Below are 25,313 nucleotides of genomic sequence, written 5' to 3' on the forward strand. Positions count from 1 at the left end.
GCAAAAATGTATAAATCAACCAACTGTCCATCAACAGCAGAAAAGATAAATCCAATGTAATACATTCATACAATGGAAAGTTATTAAATCATTAAACAGCAGATGGTCTTATAGCCATATGCAACAAAGTGGATGAATCTGAAAAATATAATAGTGAGAAAGTTAAAGCCGGGCACAGTGGCTCATGCCTGTAATCCACTTTGGGAGGCCGAGGCAGGCAGATCACTTGAGGTCAGGAGTTTGAGACTAGCCTGGCCAACGTAATTAAACCTGACTCTACTAAAAATACAGAAATTAGCTGAATGTGGTGGAGGGCACCTGTAATCCCAGCTACTCAGGAGGTTGAGGCATGAGAATCACTTGAACCCAGGAGGTAGAGGTTGCAGTGAGCTGAGATCGCACCACTGCACTCCAGCCTGGGTGACAGAGCAAGACCCTATTTCAAAAACAAACAAACAAACAAACAAACAAAAAAGCAAGTTAAGTCCAAGAATTACACACATTAAACTCCGTTCACAATGTTAAAAACAACTAAAATGAAACCACAAAGTTTTCCAGAATAGGTATATTTATGATAAAACTAGAAAACACACATATACTTAACAGGAAGTGAATAGTAAGCCGAAAACTCAATATCCCGGAGAGTTCACTCAGCTGAGCAGATGGATGTAAATTACACTCATTTTGGGTGGTGAGCTGGTGGATGTTCTTTATCTTGTTTTACAAATAGGGTGATGGGGAATGCAGGGACAATGAGGAGTGTGTCATGAGCCGTGACGTATGATTAATCCAGTTCTGCACATCTGAGTGGAGTAGGGGTTGTGGGAAACCATCGCAGGTCTTGTGGGACACAGACAGATCTGATGACTTTTCAGATAGAATTGCAGGCTGAGTAGGCAGAGGAATGGAGTAGATATATTATTAGAGTTTGTCATCCAGGGCCTGGCAGGATAATCAGTGTCATGAAGGACAGCACTCCTGCCTGGAGGAATTTTCAGCTTATTCCAGACAAAACAACAATGGAGACATTGAGTCTGAGTTAAACATTACAGCCATGGAGTCTATTGTTTTTATTTTTCTAATGATAAAGTTATTGTAACTCAAATGTCTTTATTTTATTTTTTCTATCAAGAAAGTTATGGCAGAGATGAAAATTTGGAAAATAAAGAAAAGGATAAAAAAGAAAATATTATTCCAATACCCAGAGATCATCACTGTCAATCTTTTGGTGCGTTTGCCTCCTGCGGACTGGGATTAGATGAGAACCACTACTACCCACCCATTGTATATTTTCTGACCAAGGCAACCTAGCAAAACAGTTCAGAGCTTGGTTCTTTGGAGTGAGAAGAACTGAATTTGAATCCCAGCTTTGCACTAACCAGCTCATGGCAAGTCAATAGCCTTCCCTGAACCCCAGCTGGGTCATGGCACTAGTGGGGTTTGAGGATTAACCAAGATGAAACGTGGTGCAATTAGCATTTACAGCATCTGGCACACAGTCAACCTTCAATGAGAGTTGTGATTTATTATTAAGATGATGTGCCTGGCTTGGGGCAGTGAGGTTCATTTAGTTAAATGATGGGGAACTCCAAAAAACACCCAAACAGCGGAAGGGATTCTAGGGTTGTGAAGGTAGAAAGAGGTATGTTATGTTTGATTGGAAGACAACCTGATGGGTGACTTCCAATATGTGAAGAATGAAAGCTGTCTCAGAGGATTTGAGAGCTCAGAAGATAAGCTTAATCCTGCTCTTTCAGCATAATAGAAAGTTTATTTATCCTCCTCCAGTGAGAAAAAAAATACCTTCAACATGAGAAGAGGAAGGGGCAGTGGAGAAAATGACGGGGACAAGCAGTATCATCTTTTAAGCCTTTGTCTTGGCCACAGCAACTCTCTGAGAATAATAATATACTCTATTTCTCCTGCATTGGGCACTGAACAAGATGGGTATCTAGGTTGAACGCCTCCAAATTTACGTTCTAAAAGTGATGGATCATCCTCACGACTGAAGGTTTTATAAAAGGTACAAAGGACCAGAGTGGCTTTGGGCTTCTCAACGGCACCTCTGCAAACAGCAGATAATGGAGAAATGCTTCCAATAGTCTGAAGGGCCATTATTTCCAAACTTAAATTTGACATCTGGCCAGATGATCAGTGAAGTTTGTAGTGGAATAAAGACACTTTCAAACACACAGGTTCTCAAAAACTTTACCTCCCATGTCAGTGGAAGTTGCGTGCCACCCCAGCGAAGGAGTAAACCAAGAAAGCAAGAGACACTGGACCCAGAAAAGAGAGGATCCAACCAACACGCAGCAGGCAGAGGGGATGATGGTGAAGGAGACCCCACCTCAGCAGCTGAGAAGCAGGTCAGGTCTGGAGAGCAACTGGTTCAGATTGGAGCCAGCCAGAAGGTGCCAGGAAAGATTGCTTCAAGCAATGAAATTAACAGAATAACTGATATGAATATATTGAGAAAATCTTTACTCAGCTAGGGGAGAGTGTAGGGATAAATTAATAATGGTAACAGACTACTAAGCAAAAGGGGAAAAAAAAGACAGTTCTTAACACTGGGTAATAGGGAAATTGTAATGAAAAGGAACATTAAGGCCGGGCACAGTCATTCACGCCTGTAATCCCAGCACTTTGGGAGGCCAAGGTGGGTGGATCACCTGAGGTTAGGAGTTCAAGACCAGCCTGGCCCACACAGTAAAACCCCGTCTCTACTAAAAATACCAAAAAAAAAAAAAAAAATTAGCTTGGCATGTTGGCATGTGCCTGTAATCCCAGATACTCGGGAGGCTGAGGCAGGAGAGTCGCTTGAACCTGGGAGGTGGAGGTTGCAGTGAGCTGAGGTTGTGCCACTGCACTCCAGCCTGGGCAACAAGAGCGAGATTCTGTCTCAAAAAAAAGAAAAAAAAAAAAGGAAAAGTTTATAGTAATTTTACTACTTAAAAACAACATAGCAGTGTTATTTATAAAAGCTAAAAAGTGGAAGCAATCCAAATGTCCATCAACTGATGACTGGTAAACAAAATGTGGTGTATTCATACAGTGAAATGTTAGCCTTAAAAGAGGAGAAAAATTCTGACGCGTGATATAACAAGGATCAACCTTGAGGACGTTATGCTAAGTGAAACAAGCCAGACACAAAAGCACAAATACTATGTGATTCCACATTCATATGAGGTCCCTGGAGTAGTCAAATGTATTATAGAAACAGAAAGTAGAATGGCGGTTACCAGGGGCGGTTGGAGAATGGGGAGTTCGTGATTTTTGTTTCTGTTTTTTTGTTTTTGAGACAGGGTCTCACTCTGTTACCCAGGCTGGAGTGTAGTCACAGCTCACTGCAACCGCCGCCTCCGGGGCTCAAGTGGTCCTCCCACCTCAGCCTCCCAAGTAGCTGGGACTACGGGTGCACACCTGTGTTTCTGTAGAGACAGGGTTTTGCCGTGTCATCCAGGCTGGTCTCGAACTCCTGAGCTCAAGTGATCCACCCGCCTCAGCCTCCCAAAGTGCTGAGATTACAGGTGTGTGCCATCGCGTCTAGCTGGGAGTTAGTGTTTCATGGGGACAGCTTCTATTTGAGATGACAAAAAAGTTCTAGAAGTGGATAGTGGTGATGATTGCACAACAATGTGAATGTACTTAAGATCACTGAACTGTGCACTTACAAATGATTAAAAAGATAAATTGTATGTTATTTATATTTTACTACAATAAAATATCTGTGAAGAAAAGCCCAAAACACCCTGTAAAGTGCTATTCAAATGAATTGAATTACTATTATTTTTCTCATAGTGATATCAGATTTTAAAGACCGAGATATTAGTGAGATCCCAATACCTCAATTTGGTAAGGAAAAAGAGATTACCTTTTCCCAACAAAATCACATGTCTTTATTTTTAAAATCTGTGATTAGAAAGGTATACCCTAACAAATAATCCTGTATATCCATCTTCCAGTGATAACCCCTATGCCTCAATATCACTTTATCTGTCTCTTCTAACATATAATTTTCAGTGTAAAAAACGTCTGACCATACTACATATATGGTTTAAAAATTGCTTTTTAAATAACTTTACAATATATTTCGCCTTCTTTCCACATCTATGTTTATATAAACACATTCATTTTTGTAACATTTTTAATAATTCTGGGATCAAGATATATTTTATATTAATGTAAGTTCCTCTTCTAAGGACAAGTCCCTCTGTAGTTAGAGGTTTTCAAAAGCCTCTTTTGTTATTTTCTGTTGTCTCAGAGACATATGAAATATTGATTTTTGTTTTAAGAACACAGAAATTCCAATTTTAGATCATGAGATTATTTTTTCCTTATTCAGTAAAGCAAAATAAAAACTTGTTTAGAGATGACGGTGACGTTTCTTCTGTGTGCCTTGGTGGAAAAGGACTCGGAGTTGCTTTGTTCATTTCCACCTGAAGCCAAACTGCTAAGCAGTTAAAACTCAAGGAGCCGTCGGACAGGTTTAACGAGAGTGAAGTGTGCAGCTCCACACCCACCTTTGCAAGACAGAACTGCTTCACGGGTTTGTTGAAACTGCTGTGGAACTGTGCTATAACTTTTTTCCTATATTGGAAATGCTTCTGTCTCAAGCCAGCGTGGTTTAAATGTTTCAGATTAAAATTCTGCAAATTAGTAAAAAATGCACCAATTGAATCAGGTTAAATCTGCTGTCACGTATATTAACTTATTATTGGAGAAGAAACAATCTCTGGGGCTGTTCTGATTTGCGCGACTTTTTCCTGAATCCAGCTCTTGCTGAAGGGAAGCTTTCTCATTTGGAGGTCAATTTATTAAATTGCGAGGAGCTGGTTAAAGAAAGTAGAAGTATCCCAGTTTTCTTAGAGCTTCCTAAGTATGAATGGCTGTGAATTTCTCAAAGTTTCAGGGGGAAACTCTCCTGTTTCTGATATTTGCAGCCCGCCCTTCATTGAGGGCTAAGAAAGGATTGCTGAGAAGATTCTACAAGGAATTGTCTGCATCCCACAGGACTGGATTGTTTTCTTCAACACCATTTGGTGGTGGTTGTAACTCCCGCCACTGAGTGATCGCCACTGCCTCACCCCTTCCTGTTTCCCATCTATAGTGAATGCTATTTGCCATTGATGTGAAAAGTTCTAGGACAAGGGTGGGTCACTCGCATGGAAAGCTCCAGGACCGGCTGGGTGTGGTGGCTCATGCCTGTAGTTCCAGCACGTAGGTGGCATCGCCTGAGCTCAGGAGTTTGAGACCAGTCAGGACAACATGGCAAAACCCTGTCTCAAAAAAGGAAAAAAAAAAAAAAAAAAAAAAAAAAAAAGCTCCAGGATCTGTACCTTGTCACTTTCAGAGCCTTTTTAAAAAATCAAACGCCACCAGAATATATTATGCACCTTTAAGAGCAATGCTAACAAGACATTTACACAAGGTTGGAAAATGCTTATGATATTATGTTCAATTAAGAAGGTGAGGCTGGGCGTGGTGGCTCACACCTGTAATCCTAGCACTTTGGGAGGCTGAGGCAGGTGGACCACCTGAGGTCAGGAGTTTGAGAGCAGCCTGGCCAACATAGTGAAACCCCGTCTCTACTAAAAATACAAAAATTAGCCGGGAGTGGTGGCGGGAGCCTATAGTCCCAGCCACTAGGGAGGCTGAGGCAGAAGAATCGCTGGAACCTGGGAGGCGGAGGTTGCAGTGAGCCGAGATCACACCACTGCACTCCAGCCATGGTGACAATGCGATACTCTGTCAAAAAAAAAAAAAAAAAAAAAAAAAAGCTGAATAGAAACTTGTATACTTGTATATAACCTGACATTTGTTGGTTTGGTAAAAAGTTCATTAGGGGAAAAAACTGGAAGGAATCTTCCAAAAATATCTAGCACGATCACCTTGTCTGGTTGGTAATTTTCGTTGCTTCTCTCCATTCCCTTCTGCCTTTTCTGAGTATTTTACAGCAAATACATACACTTTTATAAGCAGGAGGAAAAAAAATCCTAACTCTGGGTACATCCTTCTAAACCAGCCTGTTAATTGATTTGCTGAGTGAGCTCTCAGCTCCAATCTGGGATTTCCCTTTACAGACTTGGGCCTTGGCAAGTAATGCAGGTTCTTTCTCATGGCCTGACTTTTCTTGGCCGGTGTAGGATAAGGTGAGGAGTTTGAATAGGGTTTCTTCCCTGTGATCTGTGATCTTACCAAGCTTCTGACAAAAAACAAAACAAAACAAAACAAAACTAACAAAAACAAAACAAACCAAAAAATCCCCAAACTTTTTTGGACCGTAGATAAGAGTCAGTTGAAACTAAAGATGATTTCCCTCAGCTCCTGCTCTATTTAAATTTCCACAAAGTTAAGTACCTTCCCCCAGCAAAAACAAAAAATCACTGCAACCAGAGAAACTCCCCCGTTCCTGAAGGACACTTAAACCAAGTAAACCAAAGATAGTTTGGGGTTGGTGTACATATTTTACAAACATTTTCCTATTTTTGAAATGGGCTTTGTCAAACAGCTTTCTTCAATGACAGCTTTAAATCATTTCAACAATTTTAATTAGGAGAGATTAATCTTATTTTTGTGATAATTCAGATCCTAGATTCATTATTTCTGGAGGATTCTAATTTATCCAGACAAATGGAAGAGAAAAGAAGGAGTAAAATATACATATACATTTTATTATTAAGATTTTGTCTGCCATTTTAATAGGCATTTTCTTTTCCTTCACATTATGGTTCCAATCCTAGCTTCTACCTGTAATTTTGATTTATTAATTATCTAGTTTTTATTAAAATACTACTCCTTGGCTGGACACTGTGGCTCATGCCTGTAATCCCAGCACTTTGGGAGGCCAAGGTTGGTGGATTGCTCGGCCCAGGAGTTCCAGACCAGCTTGGGCAACATGGTGAAACCCTGTATCTACAAAAAATACAAAAATTAGTCCAGTGTGGTGGTGTGCACCTATAGTCTCAGCTACTGGGGAGGCTGAGGCAGGAGGATCACTTGAGCTCAGAAGGCAGAGGTTGTAGCGAGCCAAGATCATGTCACTGCACTCCAGCCTGGGTGACAGAGTGAGACTGTCTCAAACAAAACAAAACAAAATAAAAACCCCAAAACTACTCCTCTGTAAGGCAGAACAGTTATTTTAACTCATGGGCTATAAATCTTCTTGTGACAAAGAGATATCATTTACTAACACAAAGGTATAGAGAGTTCCCATGGGATTTTGAGCAAGTAAACGATTCTTCTTAATCTCACTGAAATCAAAGTGCCTGTTTTCTTTTAAAAATCTGCTCTGAATATGACTGATTCCTCTTTCCTAACTGCAAGGTCATTTCTAAGGTCAGCCGGAGAGAAAGTTGCCTGTCAGGGATCTGTTTCTATCAGCACAAGGGGAGCTATCTATGAGTGGCAGGCAAAAAATAGCTGACCTTAGGTCAGCCAGGGAAGACTCTGCCAGACTTTGAATTCTGATTTTTTAAACAAGTTGTAGGAAAACAAGCTACTTTTAAACCTCTTTGCTGTGCTTCCAAGAGTCTATAAATGTACCTTCATTACAGCATACTTAATGTTGTGTTGTAGTTATTTGTTTTACTCCTGCAGACTTTGATATCCTGCAGAAAAAGAGTCATGCCTTATTCATCTTCACGTGTCTAGCATTGAATCTGTTGTGTAACGTCGTAGATGTTCAATAGCTGCTTTTTCAATGAATGCATGTTAAATGTCTCCAAGAGGGAGGTTTACTGATTTACACATGGGATAAAGACAGGAACATTAACAGTTAAAATTTCACATCCAGCAAAGAACTTTTGGCTTAACAGATAGTACCTTATGGAGCTTTATATGTTTCACAGTGTTCAAGAATGTGCAAGTATTTTATCTCATTTGACCTCACTGTGGATTTGGAAGGTTGGCAGAACAAGTGTTATTTCCATTATAACGCATGAAGAAATTGAGCTCTTGTCCAAGTAAATTGTAGCACTAAGATGATAACTATGGGCAAGTTACCCTAGCTCTTCATTGTGTGATGAGCCAGCCTATATAACTGATGTGTGTGCGTGCATGTGCATGTGTGTGTGTTGAGGTGGGGGGTTTCCATCTGTCCGGCATGTCAATCTATTTATTGTATCCTCTTATCTTTCTTTATCACCCTTAGAGAAAGATAAATGAGAGCAGGCAAGTTTGGTAGCTGGAAGCCATTCGTGTTCTTCGGGATGCCTGGAGAAGCCCAGGAAGCAGTAAGATGGGCGAGGAAGCAACGCAGCCAGAGGTGTGATTGGTGATGTGGGCTCTTCACCTCCTCCTCTGTTTTGCCTGCAAATGGAACAGTTTTATGAGTCTGGGTGGTGTTTGGGTCTGTGTGGATCCTGGTTCCTATGACCCAAAGGGGCCCCTTGGCTAAGAAGAGCTTTTGTTACCACGGGGGGGTGGTTTATAGATTTTTTTTTAAAGGATAATTCTACCGTGCAATTGTGTGGCCTTTTTATTACACATTAGAGAAGAATAATCCCGGATTTTTTTTTTTTTTTTACTTACATATATTTTATTGTTTCAAAGATAATTTACACTTTTAGCAAAACTATGCATATTGCTTGTCTCCCATAAACAAATGATATAAAGTTGTATGGCATTAATAATCAAGATCTGTACCAAGTAGTGCCAAAAAAAAGTGTACGCATTGAATAAAGCAAACGTATTTTTGTTGGAAGAAACAAAAACAAGTATTAAATTTTCAGGTTTTCAAGCAGTCATGAAACAAATAAAATAATTTTACAAAGTGTAGAAGTTATGAAATTATCCTTCCTTTTTTATTATTTTTTGCCTTGAGTATGTAATTGATACTTTATGACATATTAAACTACTTTTTTTTTTTTTTTTTTTTTTTTGAGATGGAGTCTTGATCTGTCACCCGGGCTGGAGTACAATGACACGATCTCTGCTCAATACAATCTCTACCTCCCGGATTCAAGCGATACTCGTGTCTCAGCCTCCCAAGTAGCTAGGATTACAGGCGCCTGCCGCCACATCCAGCTAATTTTTGTATTTTTAGTAGAGATGGGGTTTCATCATGTTGGCCAGGCTGGTCTCGAACTCCTGACCTCAGGTGATCTGCCCGCCTTGGCCTCCCAAAGTGCTGGGATTACAGGTGTGAGCCACCGCATGGGCCCCTGAATTTCTTAAATCAAAGTTTTACTATAACATGTTTAAGGGCAGTGACTGGACCCTATTTATCTTTGTATGTTGTAGAGTATTTCCATATCCTAGGTTATAATTATTTGCTGAACAAATGAGATGCACAGAGGGAAAGCATCCTAAATGAAATTTTGTACCTTATGCACTTCCCTCCATGCATGTACTTCTCTCCTCCACCAATGGATATCATGGGCTGTTTGTGCAGAGGCTGACTTCCAGCCATTGATTCTGTTTGAGAAAAACCACTGTCTTGTCTATACATCAGTGTTTGTACAGGTTGAGCATCCCTAATCTGAAAATCTGAAATCCAAAATGCTCCCAAATCCAAACTTTCTGAGCACTGACATGATGACCACAAGTGGTGAATTCCACACCTGACCTCATGTGATGCCTTGTAGTCAAAATGCAGACAAAACTTTGTTTCATGTACAAAATGATCTAAAATATTGTATAAAATTCCTTTCAGGCTATGTGTATAAGGTATATAGAAAACATTAATAACTTTCCTTTTTAGGCTTGAGTTCCATCCGCAAAGATCTTTCATTACGTCTATGCAAATATACCAAAAATCCGAGAAAATCCAGAATCCAAAATATTTCTGGTCCCAAGCATTTTGGATAAGGGGTACTCAATCTGCATAATCATTTAAACACTTGCCCACTTTGCTTTTATTAAAGATTCGAGGAAATTGAGACTACGATGCAAATTATTGGTTGTGCTAACAGTGATAAACTTTCATCTCATTATATGTGTTTACTCCTTGAATTTAAGACGTTCAGCTGTAAAAAGAAAAAGAACAAGACATTTTGTCAAAAATTATGCCTTAAAGGGTCAAGGTGTCATGAGAAATGGTATAATATGACACATTTTAGAAAGTCCCCCCCACTCTCTTTACAACATGAAAATGTAGTTTTTTATTTTTGTTTCCAGTTCATAAACATTTTGGAAACGCATTTTATCAGAAGGTAATTAGCGGCATTGTTTGGAAAGATGAAAAATTTATTAGAAAGATCTTTAAATGGCTTTTACTAAAGCGTCATTTAACAGTTTTCCATATTATAGAAACAGCTTTTCATGGATGGTGTGGCTGTGTCTGTATCCAAACCCGGTTCGGTTCGTGGAGCCTACGGTGTAGATAACACTCAGTCTCTTAACTGGGGGTGGCTCTGGAGCAAGTCGCTGGAATGTTCAAGCTCCGCGTCACTCATCGGTACCAAGCTGATCTCTGTCTAGGGTTCTTTGCCACCCTCAGGCTCAAGTCCCAGGAGGCCTCCGCCGCTGACTTGGGTGAACAGCTCTGAGTTCCGGAGAGGGTTGGGTCTGCGGAGAAGGGCGCGAGAGACAAGCATCCGCAAGGTTCTGGTACAAAATCTGGAAACTGGACCTGGAGTTGAAATCTTTACTCCTCGTTTAAAAAGAGCATCAAAAGGGAAAAGATAAAATAAATTGGAACCTATATTTTTATGTTATCCCATGAAAAGATAGCTGTAGTGTTTTCCTCTTTATGCCAAAGAGATTAATATTTACGGGGAAGACTTTTCCAGGAAGTCGTGGTTTTCTGTAAAAAAAGGTTTTACGCATCAGAAATCGGACTTCTGAGGCAATTTCCTGAATTCCTGGAATAAAACAAAACAGAACAAGCCCCCAAACAAAACTCTATCATCTAAAACGTTCCCTCCTCACTGTGGTTCTAGTCAATGCGTGGTAGGTAGCGTTTCCAGTGATGAACAAAAGTAAATATTTGACCAGTAACTCTCCAATCGAGAGGCCCCTCCATTCCAGCTATCTGCGCCCGGGGACCAAGGAAATCCTCAAAAGCCGAGCCAAGCATTCCCCGCCCGAGCGGCCCCAGCGCAGAGCGCAGCGGCCCCCGCAAGCGCAAGTCCTCCTCGCGGTGGCCGCGCCCAGGGCGCTCGGGTCGCGGGGACCCCGCCCCGCCCGGCGTTACTCAGGCCTCGGTGGCGCAGGGCGGAGCCGCGGGCGGCGGGCGGCGGGCGCAGGTGGGGAGGGGCGGTCGGAGCGCGTCGGTGACACCCGCGGGGGGGCGGGGAAGGCGCGGCGGCCGCACCCCGCCCTGGGAAGAAACCGGCCAGGTGTGGCCTCGGCGCCCGGTGCCAGCGGGGAGGAGACTCGCGCCGCCGCCGACCAACACCAACACCCAGCCCCGACGCAGCTCCTCTGCGCCCTTGCAGCCCTTCGAGCCACAGCTCTTCCTCCCGCTCCTGCCCCCGGCCCGTCGCCGTCTCCGCGCTCGCAGCGGCCTCGAGAGGGCCCAGGTAGCGAGCAGCGACCTCGCGAGGCCCCCGCACTCCCGCCCGGTTCCCCGGCCGTCCGCCTGTCCTTTGCCCCCTCTGCCTTCTCCGCGCCGGCCCGCCTCGCTTATGCCTCGGCGCTGAGCCGCTCTCCCAATTGCCCGCCGACATGAGCTGCAACGGAGGCTCCCACCCGCGGATAAACACTCTGGGCCGCATGACCCGCGCCGAATCTGGCCCGGACCTGCGCTACGAGATGACCAGCGGCGGCGGGGGCACCAGCAGGATCTACTACTCGCGGCGCGGCGTGATCACCGACCAGAACTCGGACGGCTACTGGTGGGTACCTGCCCGGAGAGCGCGGGCTGCGGGGCGCGCGGGACGAGGAGGGAGCTTCCTCCTCTGGGCGACGGGGAGACTCGAGTCCCGAAGGTGGAAAGGTTTTTTGCCCCGGGTCCCGAAAGAGCTTCCCGGCCGCGCTGGGAGCAGGACCCGGGTGTCCTGACGCGTGCAGGGACAGGTTGGCCCTGTCCTGCGAGCGGGGACTCGGTCCTACCTTTCTCCCCTCCCGCGAGCCCGGGCGGGTGGTCAGAGGGGGCGTCGGGCCAGCGCGGGGCTGTCCTCTGCCTGCCGAACTCGGCTGCAGTCGCCTTTGTCCCAGCCCGCGAATGGGAGGTCAGGGGAGGTGGGCCTGCGACCACAAAACCCAACCTCTCCAACCGTAATCAATGTAAAAGAGGAAAGGAGCGGGGCCCCGGCACTATCTGGTGTCCGAGTGGTGCTCTGGGCTCCGCGGTCTTTACCCGCTCACCCCCAATCCCCGGTAACCCCGAGACCACAACTGCGGCGGTTCTTGGACTCCTCGGCCACCCGAGGACGTTTGTATGAAGGCTGCACGTCCGGGCGGCGCGGGATCCTGTCCCGAGGAGGCCCCGCTTCGGCTTCCCCTGTCCCGCAAACGAAACTTGCCCGCCGGGGTGGCTGCCGGGCCCGGCGCTCGAAGTTCGGCGGGGACTTGCCTGTTCCCCTCGGTCGTCCGCGCCGCAGCCCCGCGGGCGAGCGCACCTGTGGCCCTGCCTCTGAGCCTTTTGTTTCCTCCTTTTTAAAAACACCGGATGAAAGACCCCAGTGTGCCTTGGATCGCAGAGCGCCAGCCGCGCGTCCGCTTTCATCCAGAATGTGTGGGCAGGGGAGTGTGGGGGGGAGGACGACGCTGGGGGCCCGCCCTGGCCCAGGTGCCCCGGGAAGACCCCGCGCTGAGAGGGTCAGCTTCTCCGGATCCTCGCGGAAACAGACCGAGGGCGTCGTTTGGGTGGGTGGGGAGAGACCCTGTCCCAGGTCTCGGGAGCTGGACTCTAGATGCCCACGTGAGCGGTGCGCGTTTTGCACCTCCCCGCCCCCTGCTAGTTCTTCCCACTTTGGGCTTTTGGGAAAGAGGCTGAGCGTCGGACGTTATTTACCAGGCGTTGTGGCCCTAGGCCTGGGAGGAGCAACCTGAATGCGCTCCAGGGCAGTTTTGTTTTGCAAGCAGTTTTGAAGGCAGGGACTACTCGAGTTGCAACCTGTTTGCTGCTTGGATTCATTTATTTCTGGAGCATCCTGAAAATCTATTTCACCTGTTTTTTTTTTTTTTTTTTTTTTTTGGTTTTTTTTTTTTGAGTTAGCAAAGAATTGTCTCAATCTTGGGAGTTCTTTGTTTCCTGAACAAAATGTGTCTGGGGATTTCCAGGGAAAATGTGCCAAGCAATAGGAGGAATGAAAAGTTGGGTTTTCATTACATTTGTTTTTAAATTTTGCCAGCCATTTAAATCTGAAATTTAAATTTTCTCTCGCAGTCCTCCAGGATTTGAGACGCACTTCTACCTTTAAATGTGCGGGTTACACATAGTTTAAATCCAAGTCAGAATGGAATGTGAAGGATTCTTTAGCAGCTCTTTTTGGCATTTTTATGAACCAAGTATTTATTTTGATTATTATTTGTAACTATGCTTTTGCTAGCCTGGATTTCTTATCTTTTAAATAGACAATAATCAGTATTATTAATCGAATATTTCACTCCCTTGGTTTCTTATACCTTTTGTAGAGAAGTAAAACTTTAATAAATTAATTGGTTAATGAACTGCATCAAGATACATGTTTTGTTAGGATTCCTCACTGAAACATTTAATTTTGGGCAGGCTCCATGTTTTTTCATCGTGTAGTATCATTTCTTGTGTTCTGTTTTTCCAACTTAAAGCCTAATTATAAAACTTACCAAGTCTCCCATCTCTGGGAAGGGGAAAGAGACCCAAGTGAAAAATTACCTGACTTTGAGGAAGGATGTTTTCTCTCCTCATTAATGTTGCTCTGCCTGGCAGCAGGGCGTCAGGCTCAGGGCTTGAGCTGGGAGGCGGTCATTCTTTCTGGGGATCCTGGCAATGGAGTTTCCTCCCGAGCCTGCCCCAGCCTGCAATGGTGCTACTGACTACAAAATCGCCCACAAATGCTGACTGCTGCGTTTTCAAATAATAGCGACTGGCTGAAGACAGGGCATGTCGCAGTTTTTCTCGTGGCATTCTGGTTTTGTGTGGAGGGATATGTTTGGCCGTGCCATGCACTTTGTAGAAGCAGGGTGCCCTCTATGCCCAAGGGAGCCACTGCCCTCTGCTAAGTGAATGATGATTAAGAATTTCATAAGTATTTTTCTGACCCGAAGATTTTCTAAATAAAGGTTTTTGTGGTTTTCTTCTTTTCTTCCTTTTTTTTTAAGCTCCAAAACTAGTATAAAAACTATTGGTTGACTTTAAACTCATTTATTTCAAAAACTGCTATTTATGGCTGAATTATTAATAGATTGGTGATTTTCGAGCTGAGTGTTTTGTATTTAGCCCTTCCCTAAATAAAGTAATTTGAATGTGTAGAGGGCCCAACTCTTAGTTTTCCTTTGAAAATGACTTTAAAACAGCTCTCTCCCTCTCTCTGTCCTTTCCACGAACAGCACTTACCCATTTTTAGGACAGTATTAGATCTCACTGTATCATAATCCCCTTTTTTTCCCCTACCACCCGCCTGTTCTTTGTGTCTTTATTTTAGATTGAATTGAATCTGCAGCTACTTAATTTTGTTAACATTTGGTAAATGTTACAACCTTGATAATGAAATAATAGACATGTACATGTCTTGAAATGTAAATTTTGGATTCTTCTTGGATAGGATGTTATATTAATACTGTTTTCAATTACAGCAGAATTACTCTAGTCTTATTCCTGTCATTAAAACAAATTACAAATCTGTAGTGAAATTTGTTATCAAAGTAACAAAGCCTCACAGTTAGATCTTTCACCCATCAAAGGGTGGATTTGTGGGAGGATTAAAAGCAGAAAATAGTCATTAAGCTTCAGAAATATGTGGTTATAATATTAATGCTTATTTTTCTTCAGATCTCATGATTTCAAAACTGAGATACATGTGATCATTATTTCATAAACATTTTAAAGTTAGTCTTAAATTAGGTTTTAAGAGAAGCTTATTTCTTACCATGAGACAAACAGGTCCATTTGCCTGAATTTTAGAGCAGGGGGCCCCTAAGGATCACTTAGCCTAGGCAGAAACCCCACATGCACACTTTAGAGACAGGAAGCTGAGGACGTGCCCAAGATCCCAGAATCCACTTATGGCTGGGTTGGCCTGAGGACCCAAGGATCCTCACCTTGGTTTTCCCTGTGCCTTCACAGCCTGACTTTTAGAATGGACAGGCCTGTAATTACACCATGAAAGTATCTCACATTCCATTAAGTCCTTCATTCAGCAAGTGTTTACTGAGCATCGGCTGCATTCTGTGTTGTGTCAGGGGAGATCGAGGTGGAAATCTATAGTCTTGAAAGGAGCGTAGGCCCTTCCAAGGATAAGTACACGAAGACTAGCACACAAAAGCGAATGCCCAGGAGCGGTGTACATGACTTCAGAGACGTCACAAGGAGGTGAGAGAACATCTGTCGTGGGGGCACTGGGAAGACTTTATAAGGGAAGTGATGTCGAACTGGACTTTGGAGGATTTCAGCTGCGTCAAGATGGGTGGGCAGAGAGCCTTCCGGGGGAGAGAAGAGCTTGAGAAAAGTCTGCAAAGCCTGTGGAGTGATCTCCTTTTTGAGCATTCGCTCTGAGCAGGGAGGCAGTCAGGTGAAAGGAGGAAGCATCCTCTTTGACCAAGGCATTCCAGAACTTGAATGCCCTGGAGAGGGATTTGGATAGGCAGAGGGAAGCTGGTGCAGGTTTTCACTGAAGCCATTGAAAGTCTCTTCCATGGGAGGAGCAGGGAAGTTAGACGATCATAACTGAGCTTCTGGACTGCTTAGGCATTGGCTTAAGGAAGCCATTGCACCAGTGAAGGAGGGAGGGAATGAAAGTCTGAACCAGGGTGAGGGCGGTGGATGGGAAAGTAAGTATTGCCAAGGTGGAGTGACAGCTTCAGCTAAGAATTGGATGCGACAGGCAAGGGAGAGTCTGAGAAAACAGGCGCAGAGCTCGAGTGACTCAGAGCGTAGATAGTCTAAACACTTTTCTGGGAAACGATTGCAAAGCAAGATCTAGTTTAGCTGAGTATATGGCAGGTAACATTTACATGATTATGAAATTTAACTTGTATATTTTATAAAAATATCAGGTCTGTGGTTAATAATAGTTACCATTACCCGGCAAACACACGGTGATGTGCCTGGTATAGTACGTTTGTTATCTCAAGCCTCATAACAAACTTCCCAGTTTACAGATGGGAAACTGAGGTTAAAATATTTAAATGACTTGCCTAAGGTCACACAGCTGGTTAAGTGGTTAAGCTAGATTTGAATCCAGTATACCGCAAGGACCCAAGAGAAGATTAAACCTGCAGTGTGAGAATTCACCTTTTCTACTTGTAAACCCTTTTCGATCTGAGTTATTGCTTATTTTGAATCTGTTGAATTCCTCAGCCTGCATTCCTGTGAAATATTTCATAATCATTGTATTCTTTCATTAATACTCCTGTAGAGTTTCTATCGGCTTAGGAAAAGAGAAACTCAAGTTGATTCTGCATTAAGCCAACTAATTGTTAGTCAGATCTATTTAATGGGACAATACAGCTTTCAACAGTCATTTTTTTCTCTAAATATGGGCATAATTTCATTGTTCAGGTAATGGAAATGTCTTGGAAAGGGGAAAACTGCTGATGCCCCTGATGCCTCATGCTGACTTCTCAGGGTGGAGCAAAGGAGGGCTTGGGTGTGAGACTTGGGGAGTGTGTCTTCACTCTCAGCTAACCAGTCTTTCCAGACCAGGAGGTTCTAGAAGGAGTGGTTTCAGTCTGGAGGCCTTGTTGCTGCAGCTGGGAGCAGTGCCACACCCCTTGGTTTTCTCCATCTCCCTCCTGCTGGGCTGGTCCCAGTGGCCCTGCCACTTGAAAACGTTCAGGTGTGGTTCTGAATTTGAAGCCATGGCCCCACAGATCCCAAGACTCAGACATGAGCTGCTCATTTGAGGTGACATCTTGTAAAATACTAGTGCAGTCCAATAATGTATGCCTCGCCACCGACACCTTGGGCTGGAAGGGCTCATGAATGTGAAATCTACATTTCATGAAAATGAAGACAGTTTAGTGAGAAGCTGCAGCAACCAGATCTAAGGTTCTGCTTGGAATTACATTTTGTTTGTTTGTTTTGAGATGGGGTCTTGCTCTGTGGCTCAGGCTGGAGTGCAGTGGCATGATCATAGCTCACTGCAGTCTTGACCACTCAGGTTCAAGTGACTCTCCCACCTCAGCCTCTCGAGTAGCTAGGACCACAGGCATGCGCCACCATACCCAACTAATTAAAAAAATTTTTTTTTTGTAGAGACAAGATCTCACTATCTTGCCCAGGCTGGTCTTAAACTCCTGGGCTCAAGCAATCCTCCCACCTTGGCCTCCTAAAGTACTGGAATTACAGGCAAGAGCCAGTGCACCTGGCCTTTGAATTTTCTTACCCTCAATAAGTTTCTTTCGTGCTGTTAAAGTGTATCACTCTCTATGAATTGTCTCAGTTATATTTGAGTCTTGTAAGGAACCTTAGGAACTCCTGAAAATACCTCACACTTAATACCCAATCCATTACTTCCTTCTCCTCTTTCTCTTTTTTTTCTTTTCACCCCACCCCCATTTTGCTGTGGGACATCCTTAAAGTTGTGGACTGGGGCAAAGACAAAACACAAAAATGAAATTTCAGCTGGGTGTGGTGGCTCATGCCTGTAATCCAGCCCTTTGGGAGGCCGAGGCAGGTGGATCACAAGGTCAGGAGTTCCAGACCAGCCTGGCCAATATGGTGAAACCCCGTCTCTACTAAAAATACAAAAATTAGCCGGGCATGGTGGTGTGCTCCTGTAGTCCCAACTGCTCAGGAGGCTGAGGCAGGAGAATCGCTTGAACCCGGGAGGCGGAGGTTGCAGTGAGCTGAGATCGTGCCACTGCACTCCAGCCTGGGTGACAGAGTGAGACTCCATGAAAAAAAAAAAAAAGAAAGAAATTTCAGAACCATAACAACAGCAGCAGCCTCCGCAAGTAAAAGCTATCTCCGCCTCTGCAGTGCCCCTCTGAGCCTCACCTCAGCCCCAGGATGGGGGTGTTCTACCTGTCCTAGAGGCAGAAGCTCCAGGCACCGCCAGTGGATGTCACTTTAAGTTGCTCAAGGTCACAGGCTGTATAACTGGAAGTGGCTGAGCTGGGCGTGGACTCTAACTGTGCCCTACTTCAAAGCCCTTCTGAAGTTAATGATATGTGATCAGTTTTCCACTACCCCGCAAACACAATCTGCCAAGCACTCAGTGTGAAAATCAAGAAAACCGCTTGGAAAAGAAGCAGAACTTTTATTAGAGAACTGTTTCTGTAGCTCCTGGGCGAAGACAAAATGCAGGATCAAAGGAGGCTGCCTTTCTAAAATCTATAGAGAAAAACATCCACCATGTTTGTTCACTGCTGGAGTGGGAGTGGGGAGGGGACAGCTGTGCTCTCTGGTTGAGCTTTGAAATCAGGGTAATGCGATGAGCCAAAATATCTTCAGATCGGTCTTTTGTTTGCCTTGTTTTTTTTCCACTTTACTAAGCCAAACAAACATGCATTAAGTACCTTTTGTGTGCAGAACCTTATGTTGTTAGGTTAAGTGTTTGTAGGAGTCCAAGATGACTAAGACGTGGGACTTTGCTCTCCAGGAGTACGTAGCCAGGTGTGTATAAACTAATGCAAGAGAGGAGAGGATGCATAGGTGTGATATGGAAAGCTCCATGCAGAAGGCTGTAACTTTTGAAGTTTTGAACTTTTGAAGGATGGCTAACACGGCATTTCAGCTGATGTATATATAGGGTGTTTAATGAATTTTTTTTTCTTGAGACGGAGTTTCGCTCTTGTTGCCCAGGCTGGAGTGTAGTGGTGCAGTCTTGGCTCACTGCAACCTTTGTCTCCCAGGTAAAACCATCTCATCTCAACCTCCCATCTCAGCCTCCCAAGTAGCTGGGACTTACAGGCGTGCGTCATCACGTCCAGCTAAGTTTTATATTTTTTTTTTGTAGAGATGGGGTTTTGCCATGTTGCCCAGGCTGATCTTAAACTCCTGGGTTCAAGCAATCAGACGGCCTCGGCCTCCCAAAGTGCTGGGATTACAGGCATGAGCCACGGCGCCCAACCTTGTTTTGTATTTTTAAAAATAATATTTTTGGGAACACATGTAAAGCTAATGCCTTAGGACAGCTAGTTTTGGAGTCCTAATTTTAAAGAAAATTTTTTTCGAAGGTAGTAAAATAAAACCTTGAAATCTTGGTAATACCGTTCACACATTCATGTGGCCCGTCTTTGGATTAGAATGCAGAACTTGTTTTCTTTTAACCACCGGTGAAGGGCTCTCTATGCAAATATTTGGAACCCTTTCTTGTTTAAACAAGTTTTAGCATGAACTTTAAAAAAAATATGTGCAGGTAGGTTCTTTGTAGTATGACTCATTTATCTCTCAGAAGAGTTAAAAACTTTTAAGGATGAGTTATTTTTTTAAAGGGCACCTATTACTTTGGTTTAGAAGTCAATATTCTTTTGATAAATTTGACCCAAATGAGTTATTTTCTTTTTCTTTCTTTTTTTCTTTTTTTAAAGGAAAGCACATGACATCTGCCATCTTCTCTGCCACCAAAATGGGATTTAAAAATTGAACTTCATGGCTTGTTACTTTAATTCGTAACGTATTAAAAACATGTAATTTGAAAATCTCTTAACACGGTGAAACCCCGTCTCCCAGAAAACGGGCGCCTGTAGTCCCAACTATATGTAGCAGTATTAACCCGGGAAGCTTTTCTTTGGCCACTGGCTACTCCGTCTCAAAAAAAAAAAAAAAAAAAAAAAAAAAAAAAAATTTCTTTGAGGCTAGGGGTTAAAAAAAATTTTTATACACTTGTTAGTAAGTACATCATTTTAAAATTATTTATTTATACATAATAGAATTTTGCATTTTTCCAAACTGAACTATATGAATTAAATTTAATTCAATTACCATGAATATATTTATTTACCATGAATTTAACATAGACATTTGTATTATTTTCAGTAAGGAAGAATGACTTTGGTGGTTTCCTAAAATTGAGTTACAGAATGAATGAGGTAAAGAAATCTTACATACCATTTAGCCCAACAGATGGAGATAGAAATTTCTGAGATTAAAAAAAAATCTAAAATTATGTGGTCAATAAAAAAATACATATATATATATATATATATATAAAATCTGACTTAGAAGGGTTTGAATTACAGCTTTTAAAAACATGCTTTTCCTGGCCAGGTGCGGTGGCTCACATCTGTAATCCCAGCACTTTGGGAGGCCAAGGTGGGCAGATCACTTGAGGTCAGGAGTTTGAGACCAGTCTGGCCAAAATTTGGTGAAACCTTGTCTCTACTAAAACTACAAAAATTAGCTTTGCGCGGTGGCAGTGTGCCTGTAATCCTAGATATGTGGGACACTGAGGCAGAAGAATCACTTGAACCCAGGAGGTGGAGGTTGCAATGAACCGAGATTGTCCCACTGCACTCCAACCTGGGCGACAGAGTGAGACTCCTCAAAAAAAAAAAAAAAAAAATAGGCATGTTTCCTGAAGCAAGCTCTTCTGGCTCTTGTGCTGAAGAATCCATTGCTACACATACAGCTGGTGTCTGTCTGACATCAGCCTGACTCGATGGGTCGGAATCCTTTCCCCAGACTTCTTCCCTGATTAAGTACAGCGAGTTCTGTGTGGATTCTTCACTGGGCTAAAACAAGCAAACTGACCTGTCAAGGTGGATTCCCTATACCTTAGTTGGCCTGAGTCTCCCTCTGTCTTGTTTTGATGGGCTGAGTCATTCACGAGGTGTATACCTAGTTCCCTTTCTCGCCTCAGTCTGTTTCCTAAGGGAATTCTTGGCCACACCTAAGACTGAAGTTGGATTCTTACAGATGAAAGATAGAAATAGACCTTGTTTTAAGGATCAGATGCAGTCTTGAAAAGTTGTGTATATGATGAAATTTGGTTAAGCAGATCACACTTCCCAATGGACAAATAGTGATATCAAAGATTCTTTATTTCATTGTTCCAACACTTTAGCTTTTTATTTTTTCAACCCTTTAAAGGATTAGATTTTTGTGCATTCCCCATTCCTATGCAGTTGTTAATTTATTTACTAACATGCCATGCAAAACATTTAAATGTTTTAGTGGATATCAGGAACATATGAGACAGGGTGCAGTGTCTCACGCCTGTAATCCTAACACTTTGGGAGGCCGAGGCGGGCAGATCATTTGAGGTCAGGAGTTTGAGACCAGCCTGACCAACATGGTGAAACCCTATCTCTACTAAAAATACAAAAAAAATAGCTGGGTGTGGTGGTGCATGCTTGTAGTCCCAGCTACTCGGGAGGCTGAGGCAGGATAATCACTTGAACCTGGGAAGTGGAGGTTGAAGTGAGCCGAGATCGCACCACTGCACTCCAGCCTGGGTGAGAGAGCAAGACTCCATCTCGAGGGGGAGGGGAAAAGAAGAACATATGGAAATCCTTTAGAAAAGCACGAAGAATTTATTTGGTATTATTAGCAGCATATGAAGTTACCTGTTTTTTTTGTTTGTTTTTTTTTAAGTTCAAATATGGGTAGGCAAGGGGAGGCAGGTAAGGTGTCTTCTCTTTATAGGATGCCAACTGATCTCTAGAGAAATAGGAATGTCTTCTAAAACTAGGGGGAGGGAATTAAAACATAGAGGAAACCCACCAATGTTTTAAGCCAATGTTTGGTTGCCTTACCTCCTTTATCCTGGATGTAATTCATTTCTAACTGTTGTATAACTAACTAGTCTAAGTTCTTGGGTAAAAAGAAGCTGGTGAGTTTTGTATTTTGTGGTCAAATGAATTTGGTCTCATAAATTCACTTTTAAAAAGGTGTATGTACACTTCGGTGCATTCATTCACAATTGTGTGAATAAAAACATTCACACAATTCGGTGCGTTCATTCACAATTGTGAATGAACAATTGTGTTTGTCCTCCCTGTCTCTGTTTTTTAATACATTTTAATTCTACAATAGTTTTAGATTTGTAGAAAAGTTACAGAATAGTACAAAGTTTGTGTGTACCCTCACCCAGTTTCCCCTGCCTCCATCATTTTGTTTTCTTAACAGCTGGGGTTTATGCTGTGTTGCCCAGGCTAGTCTTGAACTGCTGAGCTCAAGCGATCCGTTTACCTTGGCCTCCCAAAGTGCTGGGATTACAGGCGTGCCCCACCCTCATCTTATAGCTCAGTTTGTGATCCTTTTTACAGCAGCACACATTAAATCATTTAGGAAACTCTGACTTTCCATTGTGCTAAGAGACAGCTCTTTCATTTATCTGCTTGGAACTGGCATTCTTTGTGGGAATAGCCCTTGGAGCCAAATTGCTGAACAGAATTTCTTAATGTTTCAGAATAAAGGTATTCCTATGTCCCTTCAATAAAGAAAATAAAAATAATTACACAGGACCTTCCTAATTTTTTAATTCATCCTAGGGTTTTAAGTGAGGTTGCCGGGTTTCTTAATGTTTTCCTTTGTCTCTCGAATTTCTTTCCTCTGTTTTATAACAGATATGTTTTGGAAGGTGTTCTAAGTCAGTTGGAATTCTGTACAAGTTAGGACAACACATGTGATCTTGCTTATATCTCAGCAGTATGAGAAATGGACCTCATTTCCTGTATAATCTGGAGTGGAAGACAGAGACTGGTGGCGTTGGTGATGGGTGGGGGCAGTCCTGGTTTTGAGAGGTGGATGACTCTGGCACCACCTCACCTTTACCTGCCTGGAGGAGCCTGTGTCTTCTCTGGGGAGTAGTTCCCAGGGAGGTCTGGGCTCCTCACCCACATTCATCTAGTCCTGGCTTGTTGGGGAGTCTTGCCTGCAGGGAGGAACCCCAAATGGGTGGCCAAAAAAGAAAGTGCTTTCCTATGGTGAGACAGTGCAGGCAGGTGCTGTGAAGAACTCCCACATTACTGTGGGCTTATCCCATCTATGCATAATGCAGCCATTGTTTGTCAAACTTTTTTTTTTAAACGGTGAAATTCTTTCTTTAAAACACACACACACACACACACACACACACACACACACACAATATCCAGTTGGTTAGACAGGCATCAGATAAAAGCAGGCTCAGGCTGGCCCTGACTGAAGGACTGGGTAGGAAGAGCCAATTTCTTGTAGCACATCCGTGAGGACTTTTCACAGATGTTAAATAATCACTTGGTCTGCTTTAAACTTCTCTGAAACCAAACTACAGTGGGCTGTGCTGTGGCATAGTACATCTTGGTAGATTTAAAAGCCAGATTTCGGTTATGCCTTGCTTGAAGAGCAAATGAAACTCTGTCATCTCTTTCTTTAAGATACAGACCGTCTGCAACATTTTTCGTCAACACCACTGTTGTTTTAAGGTTTCTTCTAGGAGTCTTCCAGAAAAGTGCCTCATTTGGAATGTACATTGAATGAGCTTCATTATAGAGAAAAATAGGTATTCTAGGAACATCTTGAAAGGAGAATGGGTTTGTTTTGCAATAAAGATAATGTATTTAAATTTTCCATCACTTTCTTCACACCATGATTTTTAAAAAACCATTATTGTCTTTTACAGGAATTACAGAATATATATATATGTGTGTGTGTGTGTGTGTGTATATATATATATATATTTTTTTTTTTTACAGACAGGGTCTCACTCTGTCACCTAGGCAAGAGTACAGTGGTGTGATCATAACTCATCGCAGCCTCCAACTTGTGGGCTCAAGTGATCCTCCCACCTCAGCTTCCTGAGTAGCTAGAGCTACAGGCACGCATCACCATGTTTGGCTAATTTAAAAACAATCTTTTTTTTTTTTTTTTTTTTGTAAGACATGGTCTTGCTATGTTGCTCAGGCTGGTCTCCAACTTCTGGACTTAATCAGTCCTCCTGCCTTGGCCTCCCAAAGCACTGGGATTACAGGCGTGAACCACTGTGTCTGGTCAATACTTTTGTAGTGTAAGCTTTTTTCTCCTCTCCTGCCTTTCCTTCAGCCAGACTTGCCAGTGAAATCTTCATGCTCTGTGTCTGACACCGTGAGGTCTTCCTGCAGAGGGACTTGTGGTGTTGGGGACTGTGATTAGGGACCGCTGTGGAATGAAGCAGGAGTGAAGCTGAAATAGCTCTGTGTCATTGTCATTGCCGGAAGTGTGTTCTTATAACTCAAAGAGATAATGTCTGGATTGGATCCTGGACCTGGGAGGGGAAAACTTGCTATGAAGGACATTATTGGGCTAATTGGTGAAATCTGAACAAGTTCTATTAATTGGAAAATTGTTCGTGTCAATCGTAAATTTTCTGATTTTGATCATTGTTTTGTGGTTATATATAAGTGAATGTTTTTATCCTTAGGAATGATATGCTGAGATATTTGGAGGTTAAAAAGGCATGTTTATTCTCAAATGATTCAGAAAAAAATAATATGTATACAGAGATACATACATGCTGAAATATTTGGCGGTAGAAGGGCATGGTTATTCTCAAATGGTTCAGAAAAAAATAATATATACACATAGATAAATACACACACATCTATGGAGAGTGGAGAAGGGGGATGAAGGAAACATAAGAAAATGTTAACAATTGGGATTCCAGGTAAAGGGTCTCACAGGAGTGGTTTTGTCCCGTTTTTGCAACTTTTGCAAGTTTGAAATTATTTCAGAATTGAAGTAAGTTATTTTATGTCTGGTTTATTTGTGTTTGCCTCCTTAGTCAAACCGGCACGATGTCCAGGCACCAGAACCAGAACACCATCCAGGAGCTGCTGCAGAACTGCTCCGACTGCTTGATGCGAGCAGAGCTCATCGTGCAGCCTGTAAGCTTTCTCTGTTCCCATCGCTTCTCCCAAAGCCTTGGCCACACCCAACTGTGCTCCGGTTAGCTTCTGCTGCCCAGGGCCACCCTATTCACTGACCTCTGTCACGGAGTGTTTAGAGATGCTGTTTTTCAGACCAGACTACAGAGAGATGTGTGTCTTCTTAACCTATTTGTAATGTTGGTTTAACAATGGGAACCAGCTTTCAAACACTTCTCCGTCGTCCCCCAACAAATGTTTACATTACAGATTGCCACCTTTTTGGAAATAAAGCAATTTATGATTTACGTGACATTTTGATATTTGCCATTCTGAGAAATGCAGCCTGGCATGTTTCTGTGCCTGGGCTGGGATGGATCTTCATGTGCACCATCAATTTAGTATGATTTTTTTTTTTCAGGGAAAATGACTATATTGAGATAACAGTTCTATCCAGGAAACAGAAAAATGTGGAAAAATAGGCAGTTGAAAATTGAGGAGAAATGGTAACATTTGCG

At 42.9% G+C, this 25,313-nt stretch overlaps 1 protein-coding gene across 2 annotated transcripts in view; it reads left to right on the forward strand.

Annotated features, from left to right (window-relative positions):
* The first annotated feature begins 11,265 nt into the window (after positions 1-11,265).
* Positions 11,266-25,313, forward strand: part of DSP (desmoplakin) — a 45,333-nt gene continuing 31,285 nt past the window's right edge. The window contains exons 1-2 of one of the 2 annotated variants that reach the window (XM_050787448.1): positions 11,266-11,777; positions 24,714-24,816. In XM_050787448.1, the coding sequence (XP_050643405.1) occupies positions 11,608-11,777; positions 24,714-24,816 (273 nt within the window). In that variant the 5' untranslated portion in view covers positions 11,266-11,607. The remainder of the gene's footprint in view (positions 11,778-24,713; positions 24,817-25,313) is intronic. The other variant, XM_050787449.1, reaches the window with a different exon arrangement.

Source organism: Macaca thibetana, chromosome 4 (assembly GCF_024542745.1).
Source record: "Macaca thibetana thibetana isolate TM-01 chromosome 4, ASM2454274v1, whole genome shotgun sequence".
In the NCBI taxonomy this organism is placed as follows: domain Eukaryota; kingdom Metazoa; phylum Chordata; class Mammalia; order Primates; family Cercopithecidae; genus Macaca; species Macaca thibetana.